This window comes from Amborella trichopoda, chromosome 1 (assembly GCF_054954075.1).
Source record: "Amborella trichopoda isolate Santa Cruz 75 chromosome 1, AtrichopodaSantaCruz75HAP2 v2.0, whole genome shotgun sequence".
NCBI lineage: Eukaryota > Viridiplantae > Streptophyta > Magnoliopsida > Amborellales > Amborellaceae > Amborella > Amborella trichopoda.
Window position 1 is genome coordinate 582,151 of NC_142336.1, and position 21,055 is coordinate 603,205.

At 36.8% G+C, this 21,055-nt stretch overlaps 2 protein-coding genes across 5 annotated transcripts; both read left to right on the plus strand.

The window, feature by feature from the left end:
* Positions 1-1,746: 1,746 nt before the first annotated feature.
* Positions 1,747-9,614, plus strand: LOC18425162 (uncharacterized). Of its 4 annotated transcripts, none has more exons than XM_020661940.2 (4): positions 1,747-1,812; positions 3,040-3,851; positions 7,374-7,414; positions 8,054-9,614. In XM_020661940.2, the coding sequence occupies exons 2-4, from the start codon at positions 3,482-3,484 to the stop codon at positions 9,095-9,097; spliced, it is 1,455 nt and encodes a 484-aa protein (XP_020517599.1). In that variant the 5' UTR covers positions 1,747-1,812; positions 3,040-3,481; the 3' UTR covers positions 9,098-9,614. The 4 variants fall into 4 exon arrangements, with proteins under 4 accessions (XP_020517599.1, XP_006829793.1, XP_011629251.1 ...); XM_006829730.4 differs by having other exon boundaries at positions 3,040-3,773; XM_011630949.3 differs by having other exon boundaries at positions 3,040-3,761.
* A 2,263-nt stretch (positions 9,615-11,877) lies between these two features.
* LOC110006455 (uncharacterized) lies at positions 11,878-13,326 on the plus strand. Its single transcript, XM_020661957.2, has one exon. It carries the CDS (start codon positions 12,095-12,097, stop codon positions 13,157-13,159), a length of 1,065 nt encoding a protein of 354 aa, XP_020517616.1. The 5' UTR covers positions 11,878-12,094; the 3' UTR covers positions 13,160-13,326.
* Positions 13,327-21,055: the final 7,729 nt, after the last annotated feature.

Consider the following 21,055-nt stretch of genomic DNA (forward strand, 5'->3'; position numbering starts at 1 on the left):
GGTCGAGATGATCAATTGGAGGATTCTCCAACTATACAACGCACACTTATATAGGATTTTTGAGGCGCACCTTACTTCGGTAGTATAAGATTGCAACCTTATGTAATCATTTTTCAAACGGAAAAATTATGGCGGCAGCGCCAAATCAAGTGTAAAAATCGTGATTCTTTTAGTTTTGAGAGTCCGAGACATTGTGTTGCATGCTCTAGTCTTCTATTCCCTACTTCAACTCCCAAAAAATCATACTCTATGATTCATCAATGGAGTTCTTTCTTTTGCTAACATAGTATGAGTAAAGGTTTTTACTTACCAGTTACGAAGAAGACAACCTCTTGTTAATGATCCAAGAGCAATGATCGTGTGTTTCGTTTTTATAATATCATGGCATCATGCTCTTGCTATGCGTGATAGTTCATAGTCATATTGCTTTTTTTTTTGTCTTTTTACTTTGTGATTTGGCACAATTGCCTTATTGTAGGGTTGTTAAACGATGAGTTGTATTTTTTTTTTTTTATTAATAAAAAGCAGGTGGGGAGCCTTATCACTGTTAGAAGTGCATGTCACTATTCAAGTGATTTATGCCGATTGTTGGTGAAACTTTGGTTAAATATTATGGAATGTATATAAAAAAAAAAAAATATTTATTTTGAAAGTTATTTTCTTTATTTAAAAGAACAAGTAGACTATGCTCCCTCGGGAGCATATCTACTAAATTGTATTGTATGTACATGGTTAAAAACCTAAAATAAGCAATAATATCAATGTCATTTGGCTCCACTCAATTCAAGCAAAATAATTATATCATTGCTCCACGTGTAAGGTGAGGATGCCGATGAAGCACATCCAATGAAAAGAAAATGACTTTGGGGTTCCTACTTACCCAAAATAAAAACTTTGGGGTTCCCAAGAGGGTTCACTATCATTTAGCTTGTGCCTTCTTGGCCTATGCCAAAAAGACATGAGTGCTTTTCTTTATTTAGTTTTAAGAATTAGGAACAAGAGATTTTAATCTTAATCCCGACGAATAAGTATATTTTCATTATGGAGCTTGAGCCACTTAGAGGAGTTAAATTATTAAAATGCCCATACTTGTTCAAGATTACGAAGACAAATAAGGTAATTTGGGCATTTTTAAAAATAATAAGAATGGTGTGATAGGGCTGCAACACTATCAAAATAAGCCTTACCTCAAATCTCACAAAAAATTGCAGTCTTAGCATTACAAAAAATTAAAATTGATCATCTCATGGTTATGAAAAATATAAATTAGGATTGCAAGCTCCAAATATTATCACATATTGTAGCACATTATCTAGACCATCTATTTCGCCCTAAAAATAAATGTTCAAAGATCCACATTAACTATATCATTTTCTGAGCTTTAGTCAGTATTGGTAATCCGCAAAAACTATATCATTTTCTGAGCTTCAGTCGGTATTGGAAATTAATTTTAGAATCATCATAGAGATGCCCAACATGCTTTTCAGGCGAGGATTGGAGGCGATGCTTTACTTTGTTTTCATAAAGGTTAGGCCTGATAAATTATTGTGGAGGTACTTTAGTAAACCTAATGACTTTTCTAACACAATTTTAGCGACCCTATTAGTATGGAGGGTACCGTCTTGATTAAGGATTAGAGTAGGGCTAATTTCGACATTTCGCCCTAAAAACGCTCCATGCTCCGATAAACCACGGAGTCGTTTAACCTTTTCAGGTTAAAAACCTTTCATCTCTCGCTTACAGATTAGGGCTTTCAGAAATGAATTTAGGGTTCCGCCTTAACGATTAGGGTTTGTACTGATAATCGCCGAGGTTGGTGTCCTCAGTTTTCTTCTTCCCTGCTCTTGTTTCTCCACTGAAAATGAAAATTTTCATTTTTTGATTAGTTTATTTCATAGTTATCTTTTGATGCTTTGTGACTGACAGTGATAAATTTTGACATTGCTCTATCAATTTTGCTCAAAACCAATTTATTTTGAATTTGGGCCTATCGTTAGTTGTTCATCTATCTTTTAGGTGTTGTTTTGCCTCAGTATATCATCATGTAACCTGAAAAAACGAAGGATTTTTGTATTCTGTTTATTTGTCTTCTTTAGCTAAGCCTTAGTAACCCATAAAAATTGTATCAACGTGTTTCTTTTATCAAAACTGAATTTTCTTTGTAACTGGTAAACATTTTTGTTTAAAATTTCAGTTCATTGGTGATTAGGCTCCCGATTAAACAAGATTTGTGAGCATAGACTCAGAAAAACCCCAATATACTGATTTTCCTCAATAATCAACGTGCTTGTTGGTAAAATTGAACAGTATTAAATCCGTATTTAGGTTAGTTCTCATGAACGCTGTATTCACTTAATACAAAAGTTGAATAAATTTCACAAAATCCCTAAAATGTTTCCTGAATTTTTCCCTTCACAATTCGTGCAGCGTAGAAAATTGCATACACTTATACACATGGAATACATTTGTTCAATTAGAATATACAAAGTCAGGTTTTTTGTCATCATGGTGGGTTTAATTTTGTTGAAATAGTGAGTACCCAATATCTTGCCTTACCCTATATTTTGATCATTACTTTAATGGATTGAATTTCTCTTCAGAAGTGTATATCTGGTGTCAAATCTACCTCAATTGATGATCAGTGCCCAAAATTTATCATGAATCACTAGTTTTCTCATAATGCAATGAGGCTGAAGCGATTTTGTATCTGTAATTTGTTGATTAGTGGTCGTGCAGTGTGACTCAGGAATGGGAATCTGCAATTATTTATTTCATTTCGTTTCTTCCTTTTTTCTGTGTTCTTGATAAACTAACATTCTGTATTAAATATGTAAAGATATACTATCCTTTAGTATGTTTACTGTTGCTTCCTTTTCATCAAATGACTGTTTATTTGGATATTAGCATAATGTGGAATTTTACTTTTAAGAGGAGTTGATAGAAAGGATTGTCTTCCTCTATAGAAAGGAAAGGCTTGTTTCAAGAATCTTACTCACTGAGAAAAGGGAGTTGACAGATATCCTTTTTATTTTTTGGCAGTCAGTATATCGTGCTGAAATTGGTCAAGGAAGTTGAAGCAGAGGATGTCTTTCTAGCAGTATCTAAGAGGCCTGTTGTAGCAAAGGATAATTTCTATGGCGGGGCTTTGATATATTAAAGAGTTTCTCTTTTTGTTGGATTTATCTTTCGAGAACATACATTATACATAATTACATATCCAGCATAATTGGACTGCTTTTGGGGTTTGGTTTGAGCGTTAGGAATTATATAACCGTTTAAAAATTCAAGGAAGTCGAGAAAGAATTAAATATTTCATTGTTTGTGTAAGAATCAGTCCATGCCGAAGGTATAATTTGTGAAGGCATCTGAAATTGCCGCCACTTGCTTCGACGTGCTTTAGAAAATAGCTAAGACGGGGGCGTTCTGTTGTGTGGCCGCAAGGCCACGTGGGTCATCAAATAATTGCAGGCGAGAAAGGCCAATGGATCCCAATGACTCCCATCAGCAAACAAGTTTGAGTTTTTCGCCGCCTCGTACAAGGACATGGGATTGTAGGTTTCATTCTGATGCTTTACAACCAAGATCTCATGGTGCTCAACCGCAAGGCTCCTCATTCTCCTCACATAATAAAGGAAGCAGAAGCATAGAGAGCAGTGACCAACATTACAATCACCATCATTCGGTGTCTGATGGTGCTGTGTCATATTTTGGTAGCCCATCATACACTTACCAAACCCATATGTGGACTCCACCTTTTCGAGGTGCCAATCATGGTGAATCTTTTTCTCTGATAATGCTGCTCTATTTTGGGGCAGTTGAGTGTTGTTGTGCGGATGTTTGTCAACCTTACAGTACGTTTCTATGTTCATTGCAATTTTGTTTCCTCCTTGCGCCAACAAACTACTGATTAATCATTACAAAAAAAAAACTCAAAAAAAAATCGGGATCTATCTGTTGGTTTCAACGCTGGAGATGCTACTGTACTAGCATCACTAATGGAGCAGATATGGCCGATTTATGGACTTCAAGAATTCCTTTTAATCGTTCTTTGTTTGTTATTATTATTTGATTGTTCTTTGTTTACTTCTCCATACTCTGTAGAGTGGTCTAGTCATTGGCTATTCCACTTATGTTTATAGTCTTAAATTACACTCTCTGGCATGGTTATGTATTTCTGTTAGATTTTTAACAAATGCCATAAGAGATAACAAGCCACGCTCTCATCTCAACGAGATAATAGCAAGTTGCACGAATTTGGTGCTCTTATTGAATCATGCCATATATCCCTGAGCATGTTCCTTAATTTGTGAATACTTTAGTGTTCTAAAATTTGATCTCAGTTGCTGATTTGGTCCCTATCAAAACCTATCAAAACTGAGTTGACTCCTTATGATCATGTTTCCTTTTACTTAAATCAAAGTATGTGGTTAAAATGTCGGACAGTTCTCTCATAGGTATTTTAATAAATTTCCCTTTAAAGAACGAAGAAAAGACATTTGTGCCTATGGTGGAATTCTAACCCACCTTGTCACCAATTCAAAATTCATTGCCACCATATTGGACTTGCCATCTATATGTTAATGTTACATAAAAGGTTACATATAACCATATACTCTCTCACACCCTGTTTTTCATTTATAAAAATCTTCCAATGGGCGATTCGAGTTGACTTGGTGAGTTCTAAGTCTCATCAGCTTTTATTCACTGCTTTGCATACAAATATCAATGGCATATACATGGATATTTTACAAGTGATGTGGTACAAGGGCTTCCATGAGACGCCCCACCATAGTATTGATCTTTCAGAAGATTGTGGCATAGTCTTCGTGGGATTTGGTGCACTGATGCTTGCTAACTGTGCCTTTCTATTTGCTAATATGCTCGTGCACACACATGAGTTGATGATGATTTATTGCTTGCATTGCTACTAACTTAAAATAGTGAGTTCTTTGGTATGTACTGGTGTTTTAGAACCATGTTTTAACTGGTTAATGTGGCTGTTGAAATGGGCATGCTGATTCGCTTGTGCAGACCAGGTCCCATTATTTTATATGTATGTTAGTTAGTATTGACATACTAATGAGTAGCATACTTAATTTGGTTGATTTGCGTAGAGTTATATGTGTTAGATGTATACACTTGAGCCCATGCATGCATCATTTATGTTAGAGGGAGCGGGAACATGGCTCAACATTTCCTGAACTCCAAGACAATGGTATAGAGGGTATATCGTATTTGGCACGTTGATAGTCATCCATTGTATTCTTAATATATGGAAGAGTATATTGTGCACTAACATATATGATTTAGGAATGTTCTCTAACATTTTGTTTAAGTCGAGTATATGACAATGACTAGTTTTTCCTTAAGGCAAGGTCACCAAGCCTTGGAGTGCATGTTTTCTTGTTTGTTTGCACCAGAGTTTTGCAACTTGGCTTTGCCATGGAGCTTGATCCCTTGCCTGGTTGAGGTACTCCAGGTGTGTCTGTGTTGCTAGCCGAGTCCGTAGCGAGCTTGAGAGAGGCCTCATAAATTTTTTTTTTAAAAATCCTCAAAAATAGTAAAAATAGAAAATAAAAAAATAAAAATGGAAAAATAATACTAATTTGATGAATTTAAAGTAAATGTTTTGAAAATTATTCAAAATTGAGTAGAAATCTTGCTTCCTTGATCTTAGCGCTTGATGCAAATCAATGCCTCAAATCCTAGACAAAACTTCCTTAGACAACCTCAATCGAACCCCAAATTGGTTTGGGTTTCGATTTCGGATCTAGGGGATCCAAGCTCTTAAATTTTTTTAGTGAATACAAACCTTAAAATATCAAAAATTTGATTATTATTAGTATTAATAGGAGTAGAGACACAGTATATGGAATGCAAATTTAGTAATAATAGGAGTAGAGACAAGGAAATAGTTAAGATTGACAGTCAAGAAAGACCAAAAAGAGCACACTTTCGATATCTTGTGTTGATAATCCAGAAGAACTTGAGGAAGATGTCGCACATAGCAAGATGTGCAATCCGAGTTTTATATGATTGCTGCATACGAATGAAACTGAAGGGTAAGTTTTATAGGACAGCTGTGAGACCAACTTTGCTTTATTGGGCGGACCGTTGGGTGGTCAAGAAGCACCATACCCATAGGATTAGTGTAGCCGAGATGAGGATGCTGAGATGGATGCGTGACAAGACAAGAATGTATAGAATTCGAAAAGAATATTTGAAAAGAACTTAGGTGTGGACCAAATAGGCAATAATATGGGAGAAAGTAGACTTAGGTGGGCTGGCCATGTGCAGTGCAGACCCAGTACGTCACATGGTAGTATGTGTGAGTTAGTTCAAGTGGAGGGTTCAAAAGGGCAAGGGGAAGACCCAAAAGGACATTGTTGAAAGTAGTGATAAAAGTTATGGGGATTTATGAGCAGAATGGTGGACCAAGATTCGAGTAGCCAACCCCAAATAGTTGGAAAAAGGCTTTGAGGGTGATGATGATTATTATTATTATAATAATAATTATTATTTTTTGGGAAATAGGTTTGTGATTGGATGAAGAACCCATAAGTAGGCTAAGGGATCAAATTCATAAAAATTGACCAACAATTGCAAAGAAATCACAATTTTTTGCAAAGAAATCTCCCCCGTATCCCCTCCCCCCCCTTGGTAGGTTCCGGGTTCAGCAGGGTATATATTTTATTTTACTTTTAATAAGCTAGTTTTTTTTTCTAGCAAGGTCAATTGGAGCTGTAAATTGGGGTTTGAACATTGGATATTATTGTTAAGTACCTTACGCCCTAGGTCGTAACCATAAGTGTCTTACCCATGTATATTTGCAAACATGTATGCTCTAAACTTACAAATTTATCTCACTCCATTAACAAGTTGTTTAACAAAACTCTTCTCTTATGTGCTTGTTCAACAACTTTATTTGCACCTGTTAATGATGCATAACCTCACATATTTTGAATCAGTCATTCAATATTTTTTCGTGAAGACTAAGTTAAATGTATGACAATTTTGATTGCTAATGAGTGCAATTGTCATGCCTATTTTATGGAATCTTCAAGCTACAAGTTATAACTTATAAATATAGAGATTCATTGTGATGGGTTATGCTTTAATTTTTGGTCAAATTGTGATTGCCTATGGTTATTTCAACAAATAAAATCTATTGGTGGTCATTCTTCTGTGGTTCTTGTGTGTTGTAATATGGCTTCCTTCCCTATCTTATGGATTTTCTCATAGAAGATCTTTGTTTTCGTACCATGGTTTGTGAATTTGTCCATGTCACTATTTGCTTTCAGCAGTATTTTCTATAATGTATGCCATTATTTGTTTAAAATCCTTCTAACTTGAAGTTCCTTGTATGTTATCAGATTTGAGGCCTCACATGGCCTTGCATCCACCATATACCGAGGTAATATTCTTTGGGAAATTATAGTATCAATCAATGCTGTGTGGAAAGCTGCAGTCCATTGGGGTCATCACTATCCAAGGCACGATGGATGATCATAGAGAGGGATAGTGGGATCCACCAGAACAGGAACATGGCCCCAGTGTCAGTCCTCTTCTATTTGTATGACCATCCATAATTATATGGTCCAACTCTCTATCACTCACCATCCATCATTTAATTGGATGATGATGGCAAGGAACTGTAGTCCTTCATAGTCCATTTTGTTATGGTTTACTTCCCATTATACATTTTGTCATCTAGCCATGTGAATGATGCTAGGGATAGGGATGTAAACTGGTCCAGTTTGGGGTTGACCACAACCCAGCAGGTCCAGGTAAGACACTGACCTGACTCGGTGGGCCGGATCTGGGTGTGTACTCAGACAAACAAATATACACACACACACACGGAGGTCTGGGCTGTATCCTGACCCAGTCGGGTCCAGTTCAAGTATCAAGTGTACTTGGACCCAACCCTCAGGGTCCACTTGGCATGTACTGCCGGATGGGTCAACTTGACCCCAATATCACCCCTAATTGATGCTAGTTTAACTTTCCTCCATCAGAACATGAATTGGTTTGTGAATCTTTTGGCTTTTAGGGTTCAGCCTCTTTAGGCATACAAGCTTCATTCAACATTTCGAATACCACATCGCCACAATCTGATGCGGGGCCTTTTGAACCTTCTCTCAAACGACAAAACTTCTCTACTCGGCGTTCTTTCAGGTCAAAACCCGTGTACCCGCTCGTGTTTCAAAACCAAATTTCAGATGGTGAAGAGGCTCTTGAATCATCAAACCCAAGCAATAGTAGCAGGTTGACACCAAACGAGAATGGAGCCTCAACTTACTGGGCTGATGCCACCCCAAGCCCCGATTTTAATTTTCAAACTACTTCTAATGAACTTCATAAGATGCAGGCTTCACCAGACCCTAGCCCTAGTTCTCAAAGAGATGGGTTCAGGTGGAGTAGCCCAAGTAGTTTTGAATTCAGTTTCGAGAGAGACAGAATGCATATGACTCCAAGCCCTGATTTGAGGTTCCATACAGCCTCCACCGAGCTTCCGAAGATGCAAGCTTCACCAGGCCCAAGCACATCTAGCTCTCAAAGAGAAGGTTTCAGGTGGTATAGCCCCAATAGTTTTGAGTTGGGTTTAGAGAGAGAGAGCATGGATTTCATTGATCGCTCAATTTTAGAGAACACAACATCTGCCCCAACTGAGGACCACAAGTGTGGCTTGTGTGATAGGCTTTTGAGACAAAAATCTGCATGGAATTTTAATCCTAACCTTAGGAGCCCTGAAATTCCAGTCACTGGGGTCCTCTCCTGTGGCCATGTTTTCCATGCTGATTGCTTAGAGAAGACCACCCCCAAGTCGGAAGAAGACCAAGACCCGCCTTGCCCTTTGTGCATGAAGACTCTGGATGGTTCTGAAGGTTGCTCCTCAATTTTGGAAGAAAGACACGTGAGATCCAAGCTTATGATCAGAGATATAGAGAGCTCTGATAAGGGTTCAGGTCATTTCGAAGGGGGTTGGAGGAGGAATAGGTCCCTGCATAATCCAGGACAGAGTAGCGGAAGTAAGTCAATTATCAAGAACCGGTTTAAAAGGCATTTCTCTTTTAAGGGTAAATCATCCAAGTAAAGATTGGCAGAAATGGTTTGTGTTCATTGCAATTTGCTAACTAGCTAATGGGCTGCTGATTGATAAATAGGTACTCCTTAACAATATATTTTTATGAGATAGTATACTATGATCCAATGGATTATGGAAAATCATAGTCGACTGAGGGTCATTATTGGGAGTAAGAGAAGGAGAGTGGGACCCACCACTGGGGTCATGCCCTATTCTAGCAGATCTTAGTGTTGCCATTACCACCCATTATTTCATTGGATGGTCACTATGGTTGTCCATTATCCATAGATTATAAGATGTATGAGTTTTTTTTTGTGATTTATATTCACCATTTACTATGGCTCATGTATACTCGCCATTAACTAATTATGGCAGCAAGATACGGGGATCCCCGTATTAGAAGATTTTGTATTGTTATTTTGAGTTTTTATTGTGTTGAGTCTTAAGATATGGCAGCTTGTGCGTTGGAAATTACATGTAAGATGATATAAGTAATACATTCAACGAATTAGAAGCTGTTTTTTAATGTTTGATTTCATAAAAGTAGTTTAGAATCTATGCTATATTTTTTAAGGGTTGTATGCCATGAGATGAGATAGAATTTGAAATGAATAACTTAGGTGTGACCTTAATAGGCAATAAGATGAGAGAAAGTAGATTTAAGTGGGTTAGGTTGGAAGTAGTGAGAAAATATATAGATTTATGGCACCCTATATAGAGCAGAGTGGCGGTGTAGAATTCTTGATCTCAAATAGTTGGAAAAAAGCTCTAATGATGAAGATGATGCTTATGAGATCGTCACGTTTTGTGTACAAAAGTTACAAACCTTCATATCAATTGGGTGGTGGAGATATGTCATTTTTCTTCGATTAGAGCAGGTCAATGGTACATCATTTGCTGCATGATTTCTCATATGACAATTTAGGGTGATGGTGACTTTCTTGCCGGAAGGTAAAGACTTTATTGTGTATTCCTTTTTATTATATAAGAGATTGTATACTATGAGATCATTTATCTTTGATATAAGGAGGTCACAATTATTTGTAGCCATTAGATGTCCAATTGGATAGCTTGATGCTGTTTTGAAGCTCAAGAAACTATTATTTGGACTTTGAGTCTAATCAAATATACATTCACAAATTTGAAATCTGATGGACGATAGTGATTGTAACTTCCTTGCACTAGAAGAGAAATGTCTTTTGTATATTTTTCCACTATATGATTTAGACCAAACCTAGATGGATTTTGTATTTTTTGGGACTAGTCAGTGCAACCCCTGGGTCTTGGCTTGCCCTTAAATTAGAGTGACTGCTGGACTCATCAATTTGGCCGTGAGGTTCTTTTCTTCAGGTTCATGTTAGTGATGGTGGGTATTTTGTAACCTTTGCCAAGGACATGAAATTGTCTTCGTGATTGAGGATATTTTGTGCGAATACACACATTTATTGTGCAATGGGGTTGGGTGCATTTGTAATTACGGGGGCTGATTTTTCAACATAACGATTCATCTTCAATTCCCGTTGTTAATTTATTGGACAAAAAAGGGATTGTATATTATGAGACCATTTATTTTTTGTACAAAGAAGGCACAATCACTTTTAACAATTGGATGTGAAATCCAATAGATGAAATCGTATCATTACATTCTAGAGATTTTGTTTTGGACTTTGTGCCCAAACAATGACTTGCCATTAATCACCCGATCTTAAATTTAACAAGGGATGATAATTGCAATCTCTGTGTATTAAAAGTAAATAGTCTCATTGTAACCCATATGGATTCTTGGATTCTTGAATGTATGCAAGTTATTCCTAGAAAAGTTATATTTATATTTCAAATTGGCCATTTTAGAATGACAAAAATACCCCTAATTTCTTGTTGATTGACTTTGGGGTGATGTTTGATCTATGGTGAGATTTGGTAGGGTCAAGGCTTAACGAAATTTGGCAAGCCTGCATCTCAAATGATAATACGTTTGTGGCCAAATCCACTTCCCTTCGTGTGCGTCAAATTTGAAGTTCCAAAAATATTAGTGCTAGATAATTGTGAAAGTTTAAAACAAACTGTCCAAACAATATGTTACAAAATGGACTATTTTTAGCGGTTAAAATCTATTTTCTTATCAGGCTCACCACAATTGGTACATAAATGATCTATCATTGAGACAAAGAAGAACAATTTGGGTTTCACAATATGGTTATTGCATTTTTTTGGTTGGATTTGAGGAGAAAGGCTTCACAAGATACTAAAATACTTTCCCTCATATTAGTTGTCAACATATTTGGAACCAAATTTTTATTTGGGAAATTTAGCAAGTTGAATCAACTATTTAACATTTTACCTATATCTTTTGATTTAATATCAAAGTACCCCTCAAGGGTGTACATGACCCTTCCCTTTTTTGTTTTTTGTTCGGAAGAAAAGGGGGATCGGGACAAAATAGGGAAATGAGTAAATCTCAACTAATTGGGCACGTCTAGCATATTATTCTTGTATTATATTCATACTCCCATCCTCTTCTACTTCTAGACGAGTGAATAGATGGACCTTAAAACATCAACATGTAGAGTGACAGCAATGGTGATTTATTTGTTAACTTTTCCACTATCATCCCCAAAAGAGTAAGCTGTTGCATTGTCCAAAAGTTAGGCGTATTTTGATACGAGGCATATTTCGATAAATTTTCATTTTATTTTTAAGAATATTTGCATCGTATTGGCATGGGCTCAGCTTCTTGTGGATGTAAATGGGATGTAAATTGGATTTAATGCAAGATGTGAATGCTGTTGGGAGCCTTTTCAGAGGGGGGCCTTGTGACAGTCACATGACTGCAGTGCTCTCTCTCTCTCTCTCTCTTTAACTAACAACCCCACCGCTTCATTCACTCCTTTCACGTTTCTCTCTCTCTCTCCCTCCTGTTTTTCATGCATGACTCCTTTTACTCCCTTATCTCAACACACGTTCTATTGCATGACTCCTTTCTGATGTTTCTCATGGCACATATAAATGATATATGGGCATGCTCCATTACCCTGTGGATCAGTTTCTAGGACCTCCATGAAAGACTTGTCTCTCTTTCTCCTTAAGAACTCCCTTGCAGCTAAGATGAAGCGAGGTCTGAGGTCCTTCTGCAATGGATCCGATTCAACATCCATCCTTAACCAGAACAAAACTGATGACATCTCTTGTTTGGTCGCCCCATCTCTCATGGGCTCATGCTATGAGTACTCGGCGGCCTATGGCGACAGTCTAGCTGAAAGTCCACCAACTTTAGAGCAGATGATAGCGAGGTTAGATGAAGAGGAGGCCGCCGCTAAAGCAGCCAAATACCAGCCAAATTGGAACTGGCGGGGCTTCGGAGAAGAAACATGTTGTGGTCTTAGGAGAATGTCATGTGTGAATAATTCCGATATTCTAAACTCTGCTAGAAACGCCTTGAATCAATACCCCCGCTTCTCTCTAGATGGCCGCGACTCTCTTTACCACTCATCCTTCCAGAAGTTGCCACCAAATTTGGCAAGGGAAGTGAGGTGGAGCCCTGTGGCCGAGCTTCCTCCTAGGCGATCGGTTTGTTGTACCGGTAAAGACAGATTCAGGGGAGGCGGGTTCGGTAGGGATGATTATGGGGCTGATATGGAGGGGAGAAGGGGGTTGTCATCAAATTTAGCGGCAAGAAATGCCAGTAGGTTTAGAGGAGATTTTGGTAGGGATAATTGGGGTGCTGAAATGGAGAGAAACAGGGGTTTGCCTCCAAATTTGGCAGCAAAAGATGTGGCGGGTTGGTGCAAGCCAGGGGTGGTAGCTAAGTTGATGGGTTTGGAGGTCATGCCGGTGCCGTTAGCTAGAAACAGTGGGGGAGCAAAAGCTCATGGAGGCCTGTACTCAAACTGTGCTAAGAGAGAAAGTTTCTCTAGACCTAGAAATACTAACTTAGAGAGAAGGCCTGTTGGTGTGCAGGCTGGTAAAAAGGGCTCTGGATCGGGCTCTAGGCCTGGTTACTGTGTAATGAAGCCAATCTCTGTCAGCGAAGTGAGGAGCAAGCCGAGCCGGCATGTCGGGCATAAACGCTAGATCTTCAACCTTACATCACTGTATGAACTAAATTCCTACTGTCCAATTCCTTGTCCTTTTTGGTTCATAGTTTATTTTGCTCTTCAATTCATACATAACATACCATGTGACTTTGCTACTATATTGAATTACTTGAAGAATAACATCAACATTTGGGTTTTGCTGCATATGTTCATGAATCTTTGATGTATATTAAATAGGGTGCTGCTAGCATAATCCCGCGGTATGAAAATGTACACGTGATCCGCGGGGCAAAAGATGTCGGGCAAAGAACCTTGTTTGAGGAATTTCTCTGACCCGAAACTTTGGCGTTCTTGTTCAATCCAACTAGTGGACAGTTTCGAAAATGAACCAAATGAATTCCTAAAGCCCGGATCTAATTACCTAGGCGATCTAGAGTCACTGAGGGAGGAGGTATTGATCAGAAGTACCTTTGAGTCCCATAGTATTCTTTTTAAGTGAATTGATATCTGGAGATCAATAAAAATGATTTGAGTTCTGCGATCAAACGAAACCCCCTAAACTGGTGTTTTGGCCTTGAGACTAATACGATATGATACGGCCATGGAATTCTTTGTATGTTGAGAAATGTGCTCCTAATGATAAGGAATGTCTCTCTCCACATGAACTTCTATAGCCAATAGGGCTGGGCATGGCTGGACCGGTTAAGGGTGGAAGTGGCCTAGCATGCCTGGATTGTAGGGCCAGGCAGATTATGGTTGGCTTGGCCTGCGCAGTTCTTGGCTCGGTCTTGCTCAGCCAAATTTAAAGGAAGGGCTTAGGCATGGTCTGATCCTTTTCATTGGGCCGGACCAGGGTTTTTGCTTGTCTGGTTAGGCCCAAGCCGCAGCCCACTTCTATCCCTTGGGCCAGGGTAGTAGGCTTGAGCTCAAATTGTTTTAACTAGGCAAGGCTCAAAACTAGCCTGTAGTGCTAAGAGGATTGGCCATAGGGCCTGTTGAAGCCCGCCGGCCAACCGGCTCAATTAGCTGCCTTACACTTATGGAGGTAGCCAATAGGCTGGATTCAAGCCTTGGCCAAAGCTTTATTAGCATGGCCCAGGTCTGAACACCAACCTTGTTTGGCCCAATTGGCAGCCCTAGGTGTGATTTGGTGATATCAAGTTGAAGACTGGGCTTGGACTTTACGAGGGAAGGCAGACCCACTCCTGGTTGGCCCGATCGGTAGCCCTAGTTTGTCTTATTCGAAGATCCATATGACTATAGAAAATTTGTAGTCATATTTGTCATCGCCGTACAATCAACGGGATGGTGGTGTTGGAGAGAAATTGGGACCCACTAGAAGATAACATGAACCGAGTAGTAGGTTACACTCTCGATGCTCGTGACCAAAGATTTTTGTGGCATTATTGATCAAAACATACCTTTTTCTTAATGGCAGTACTATTTTTCTTGTGTATTTATGGGTAGCTTAGTGGTAGGAATCAATCTTGAGATGCAACATTGCTAACATCAACAGCTAATGACTCAAGCTTAAGTCTGATTCCTAGGTAGCACTATTATTTTCCTCTATGCTCACTCACTCTCATGTCAACTCATTGTAGCACTATTTATTTTCCTCTATTCTCAGTTCACTCTCGTGTCAACAGTTTGTATAACATGACACTATTTATCTTTCATTCAAGGAGGCCCCAACCTCCTAATCATTAAATGTCAAATTGGATGACTTGAAGTGTGTCACAAAGTTCAAAAAGTTTTGTTTTAAATTTTGAGGCTAATCAATGAGATGTTCACAACCACCCAATTTTGAATATAAATGGCACAAGTGAATGTGATCTTTTTGTACTAAAAGTAAATAGACTATTTACTTTTAGTACAATGAGGTCACAATCACTTTTATCCATCAGATTTTAAAACAAGTAGTTGTATCATTGACTAGACTTCATGTTTATAAAAGAAATTTTTGAGCTTGTGACACATCAGACCATCAAATTTGACATCCAATAACTAGAAATGAGTGTGACATCCTTGTAACAATGGCAAATAGTCTCATATGTATACAACCTCATATATATATATATATATATATATATATATATATATAGGCAGTGATTTCATGCAACAGACGGATGTATTATATATATATATATATATATATATATATATATATATATATATATATATATATATATAAAAGAAAGGCTCATGCATGCATGCTCGCGTAAGGCTCAGGTATGCATGCTTGCGTACATAAAAAAAATGAACCAACGGTTGTGATGGAGGATGGGCAAATCAATGGGGGTACTCGACTACTTTTTTCTCTCAAATATATCACCCGTGACATTTCTGTCTCTCTTCATATCACCCCACCTGTCACATCCCTTCGCTCTCTCTTTCTTTTGTCTCTCTACACTTTGGCATTCTCTCTCTTCACATTATACTCGCTCTCCCCCTATCTCTCGCCTCCATCGCAGCTAATGGAGAGTGAGGGTCAACAGAAGAGAGAGAGGGATTTTGCAAGTGGGGCAAGAGCAACTGTTGGTGCGAATGAGTGGGGAAATGGTGGAGAGAGGAAGAGCAGGAGAAGATGCAGGCTTCCTTGAGAATGGTAGAGAGGGGAGTTGGCTCAGAGAAGAGGGGAAATGGTAAAGAGAGCAGGAGCAGCTGGTGGTGTGGAGAGAGAGAGAGGAAATGGCAAAGGAGAGAGAGGGTGAGGGTCACGAGGAGAGCGAGCCAGAGCCCTTGACATTTGCAGCAGGGCAATACGGAACCCATTCTGAAATGGGTTTCTCCCAGGGGGAAGCTCTAGCCGTTGATTGAACTTGGAACCATCCATGCCAATGGCGTATTTTCTTTACGTACGCGTACTTTAGACTTTATATACATATATATAAAAGTAATGATACTATGAGACCCTCTCACACCCATGTGAGTAGGATCCCAAATGATCACCATTCAATTTTGACACAGATCGCTAGAAAACCCATTCACCCAAGTCCCACACCTATGTCATAAATTTTCTAGAGATCTGTGTCAAAATTTAATGGTGATCCTTTGAGGTCCTACTCACATAGGTGTGAGAGGGTCTCATAGTGTAATGATCCTATAGGACCCTCCCCCACTCATGTGTACAGGACCTCAAAGGATTACCATTAAATTTGGTACGGATCTATAGAAAAGTCAAGTCCCACACCCATGTGATAAATTTTTTAGAGATCCGTGCCAACTTTAATAGTGATCCTTTGGGGTCCTACACACATGGTAGGAGAGGGTCCTATAAGATCATTACTTATATATATATATATATATATATATATATATATATATATATATATATATATATATATATATATATGTGTGTGTGTGTGTGTGTCTAGAGTTAACAACCCCTCAAAATACAAAAGTTCAAGTTAGAAGAGGTTGTGATGAGTGTATTTATCAAAATAATAATAATTATTTTTATTAAAAAAATATTTAAATAAGTAACTTTACAATTAAGCAATGACAAATTTGAAAATTTCATAAAAGTACAATGGTATTTTGGAAGTTAGTATTCTGAAACTTTATTTGTAGAGTGTCATTGTCCTTTAGTTAAAATTTTAATTTTACCCCTTATAGAGATGACAAAAATACCATTTGTCTTGCAATAATATTTACAAAATTGCCCCACAAAAGTAACTTTTTTAAAGAAATAGACTAAAAAAATTAATAAATCCACCCTTCACAATCCTCTCTATCTTGAACCTTTGTAATTTGAAGGGTTGTGAAGTTTAGAATATCCATATATATATATATATATATATATATATATATATATATATATATATATATATATATATATATATATATATATATATATATGGAAAAAGTTATATAGAGCCTAGGCTCTAAACAATCAAATTAGAGCCTACTTCAAAACATTCACTACAAGAAATTATTTTGATGCCTGAATAACATCAAAATTGATCATCTCGACATCAAGATGCATGGGCATGAGAAAAAAAATGAATTTCAAGTTTTGGAAATAGTACATCTTGTAACGCATTTTTTGACCATTAATTTTGAAGATTTTCAATTTTTCATAGATCTGATCGATCTACACTATTTTTGAAGTTTTAAATTTTATAACTAAAGATAAAAATATAATTTAAGGCTATCACAAAACTTTCCCGCATTGAAACTATATTTCTCAATACTATTTGGAGGTGTATTCAAATTTGATTGTTTAGAGCTTCGGCTCCATACAAACCGCACTATATATATATATATATATATATATATATATATATATATATATATATATATATATATATATATATATATATATACGGGAAAAGTTTATATAAAGGTTACAACTTTAAAATATAGAATCACAGATGCACCTCAAAAATCTATCAGAAATGTTGTTTTAATGTTGAAAAAACCCTCTAATGAATCATCTCGACATTGAGATGTATGAATATGAAAAAAAAAAATTTTGAGTCCTGGAAATAGTGCATCTTGCAACACATTATCTAAACGTCCATTTTCAAGATTTTTCATATATTTATAGATCTACTTGATTTTAAATATTTTTGAAATTTAAATTTTTTTAATTAGGTATAAAAATAGATTTTAAGATAATACTAAGATTTTTTTATAAAAAAATTACATGTTATGATAAAATTTTAAGGTGAGCCTTAATTGGATTGTTTAAGGTTACAACCTTATAGAAACTGCACTATATATATATATATATATATATATATATATATATATATATATATATATATATATATATATATATATATATATATCATAAGATAATTTACCTTTGATACCGAGAGGTCACAATTACTTACAAGTTACAACCATCCGATGTGAAATCTGATAGCTTGGAAGTTTCACAAAGTTCGAAAAAATTTCTTTTGAACTTTGAGCAGAGTCGCAACAGCTACCCATTTTCACATCTAATGGTCAACCATTTACCTTTGGTATCGGGATGCTACAATTACTTACAACCATCCGATGTGAAATCTGATAGCTTGGATGTTGTTGTACAAAGTTTGAAATTTTTTTTTTTGAACTTTGAGCATAATCGCAGCTACCTAATTTCACATCTAATAGTCAGATTAATTGTGATCGCCTTATACCAAAAGTAAATGCTCTCATTATATATATATATATATATATATATATATATATATATATATATATATATATATATCATGTTTTGTCATCTTACATAAGCCATTCCTGGCTCTCCCTCCTCCAGTTCTTTACTCTCACTCACACATAAACTTACACATGCACATGCTCTCCGTTCCCCTGTGGGGTCCCTTCTCTCTCACTCACTTACAACATATACATGTTAATCCCAATAAAGAAAATAAATAAATAATATCGATCAATAAGTTATTCGGATCTGTCTTTAAATTACACGAGGGACTTAAGGCTCCATATTAAAACCTATGGACCAAATCATCTCGTGACAGGCTACTTTGAGAGTCATCTTGGTGAATTTCTTTCATCTTCCATCTCTATTTTTCTATCATTTCGTAAATCTCCGGCATGAGAATGAAGGACTAGATACCATACAAGTATGGGAGTATATTTATCCACTATCCATCATCCGTGCTTGTATGCGAGGTAGAGTTTAGTAATACAAAATAATTAGCGGCTATAAAGTGTGCAACAACTCATCCAGTTATCCATTATCCTTAGATAAAGATGGTTTTGTAAATATTGCTTCTCAATACCCTATTCCATGGTCACTATTGGGTATGGAGTAGTTAATGAATAGTGGATGTAGGGTACGAGTACCCAACGTTATATTCATATTGTATAGTAGATGTAAGGCTGGCACTGGGCCAAGGCTAGCCTCGACCGCTCTTGGCCAATTGTAGCCAGGTGAGGTACGGCTTACTGGAAAAAAGGAAAAGAAAGTAAAACAAGCTAGGCCAAGTATAGTCCTAAAAATTGTCATTCAACTTTTTTGGGGCCAAGCAAGGCCAACCAACCCATTGCCATCCCTAAATTAAAGTTAAGGTCCCTTTTCAGATACTCTCTCACACACAAACCCATACACATGAGTATAAAACTAGAGAATAGAGAGGTCTATTCATTTTGGTTTAAAATTTTTGAGATTTGTGAGTTTTGAAAATTTGAATTTCACCATAGACACAGTTTTGGTGAGTTAGCTGACTCACTAATTGTTGTGCGGTCCCTTATGCAACAAACATCCATCTTTAAGATAGACGTTAAAAAATGTTGTATCCACTAAAAGTTAAAAAGGAATATATAAATATTATATATATATATATATATATATATATATATATATATATATATATATATATATATATATTTCTTAAAAAAATCCAGATTAATGATCATGTTAGGTTGAGATTAGCAAACTACAAACATTTTGGATCGAAAATCCATCTTGGAGATAAATCTTGGAGGGGGACTGTACAACAATAGGTGAGTCTGCCGACTCCCCATTTACTTTTTCTTTCGAATCTTAAAAATCTATTTTTGAGATGGATTTTTGGACCTAAATTTTAAGGATATGTATTATCTAATATGGAGATCATGAATATGAAAAAATAACTAAAATTTGAAAATTAAAAATAATAATTCTATTAAGAAAACATTTGGACCATAAGTGTCACACCCCAAGAATTTACAATACAGATATTCTTGAGATGTGACAGTCCAAAACATATATACAACTCTTGATAGGACAAATTTACAGTGGCGAGGTCTTACAAAGTAAATAAAGAAAGCTAGCACAACAACAATATCTTCCAAGGTTGATCTTGACTAGCACTCAAAATGAATCCGCAGTTATCCTGAAAAAATGTTTACCATAGTTTGATGAGTTTGGCTACTCAGTAAGTGATCATCATAATCCTAAAAATAATCATGGTTGGATGATATCAATATTTTCCAAAAGGAGATATATTAACAGAAATGCATCAACAATTTCACTTTCAATAAATACATAATTAAGTATAATCCGAATAATTGAAATGCGTATAACACTTTAACGGTAGTGCATAATTCAAAGGATTTCACAAAATACCCTACTGGCGTCCCAAGTAGGTCGCCTATATACCCCATCAGCGTCCTGAGCGTCCTGCTCAGTAATCGCAAATACTCTTCCCTTCATCTGAGGCTTTGGAGCTATCTCTCCCTGCTTTGGAAGCGGTTGTGTATGTAATCTAGGACATTGTCTAATCTGGTGTCCCAATTTTCTACATCTAAAACAGACTCTGGTATTCCAATAACAAGGGTTTGATCCATGATTTTTCCCACATTTTCTACATGGTTCTATTGGATTTTGAAATGGCGAGGGCCTTGGCTTCTTGTTTGGCCTTTCAAACTGTTGTCGATTAGATGATGTAGGTCTAACATGACTGTTTTGATTTTTCGTCTTTTGGTAATCTTCAAAATCTTTTTCTACAATTTGGGCTCGATCCACTATTTTAGCATAAGTTCTCAATTTCAAGACTGATATTCTGCTTCTAATAGCTGGCCTGAGACCCCTTTTAAATTTCTTTACCTTTCTTGCCTCATTGTTAATGATATGTGGTGTAAACCTGGCCAATTCAGTAAACTTGGCCTCGTACTGTGCTACTGTCCTATTTCCTTGGATTAATTCTAGAAATTTCATTTCTTTTTAGTCTCGAATAAAATCTGGGAAATACTTTTCATTAAATGCCTTTAGAAATACTTCCCAAGTCAAGGGTTTATTTTCTTTGATCAATACTCCTTTTTGCCATTCGCCACCAGTGTTGTGCCTCACATTCTAACATAAAAACTGCCAAGGCCACCTTCCTATCATCAGGACATTCCATAACCTCGAATATTTTTTTCAATTGCATAATCCATCCCTCGGCTTCCAGTGGGTTTACAGCACCCTTAAAAGAAGGTGGGTTTAATTTCTTAAATT

Bases quoted from the DNA above. Each gene is read 5' to 3' on its own strand.
- LOC110006455 (XM_020661957.2), top strand. From the start codon at position 12,095: ATGATATATGGGCATGCTCCATTACCCTGTGGATCAGTTTCTAGGACC.
- LOC18425162 (XM_020661940.2), top strand. From the start codon at position 3,482: ATGGATCCCAATGACTCCCATCAGCAAACAAGTTTGAGTTTTTCGCCG. The intron at 3,852-7,373 runs GTACGTTTCTAT...GTATGTTATCAG, and splicing joins GGATGTTTGTCAACCTTACA to ATTTGAGGCCTCACATGGCC. The intron at 7,415-8,053 runs GTAATATTCTTT...TTTGGCTTTTAG, and splicing joins TGCATCCACCATATACCGAG to GGTTCAGCCTCTTTAGGCAT.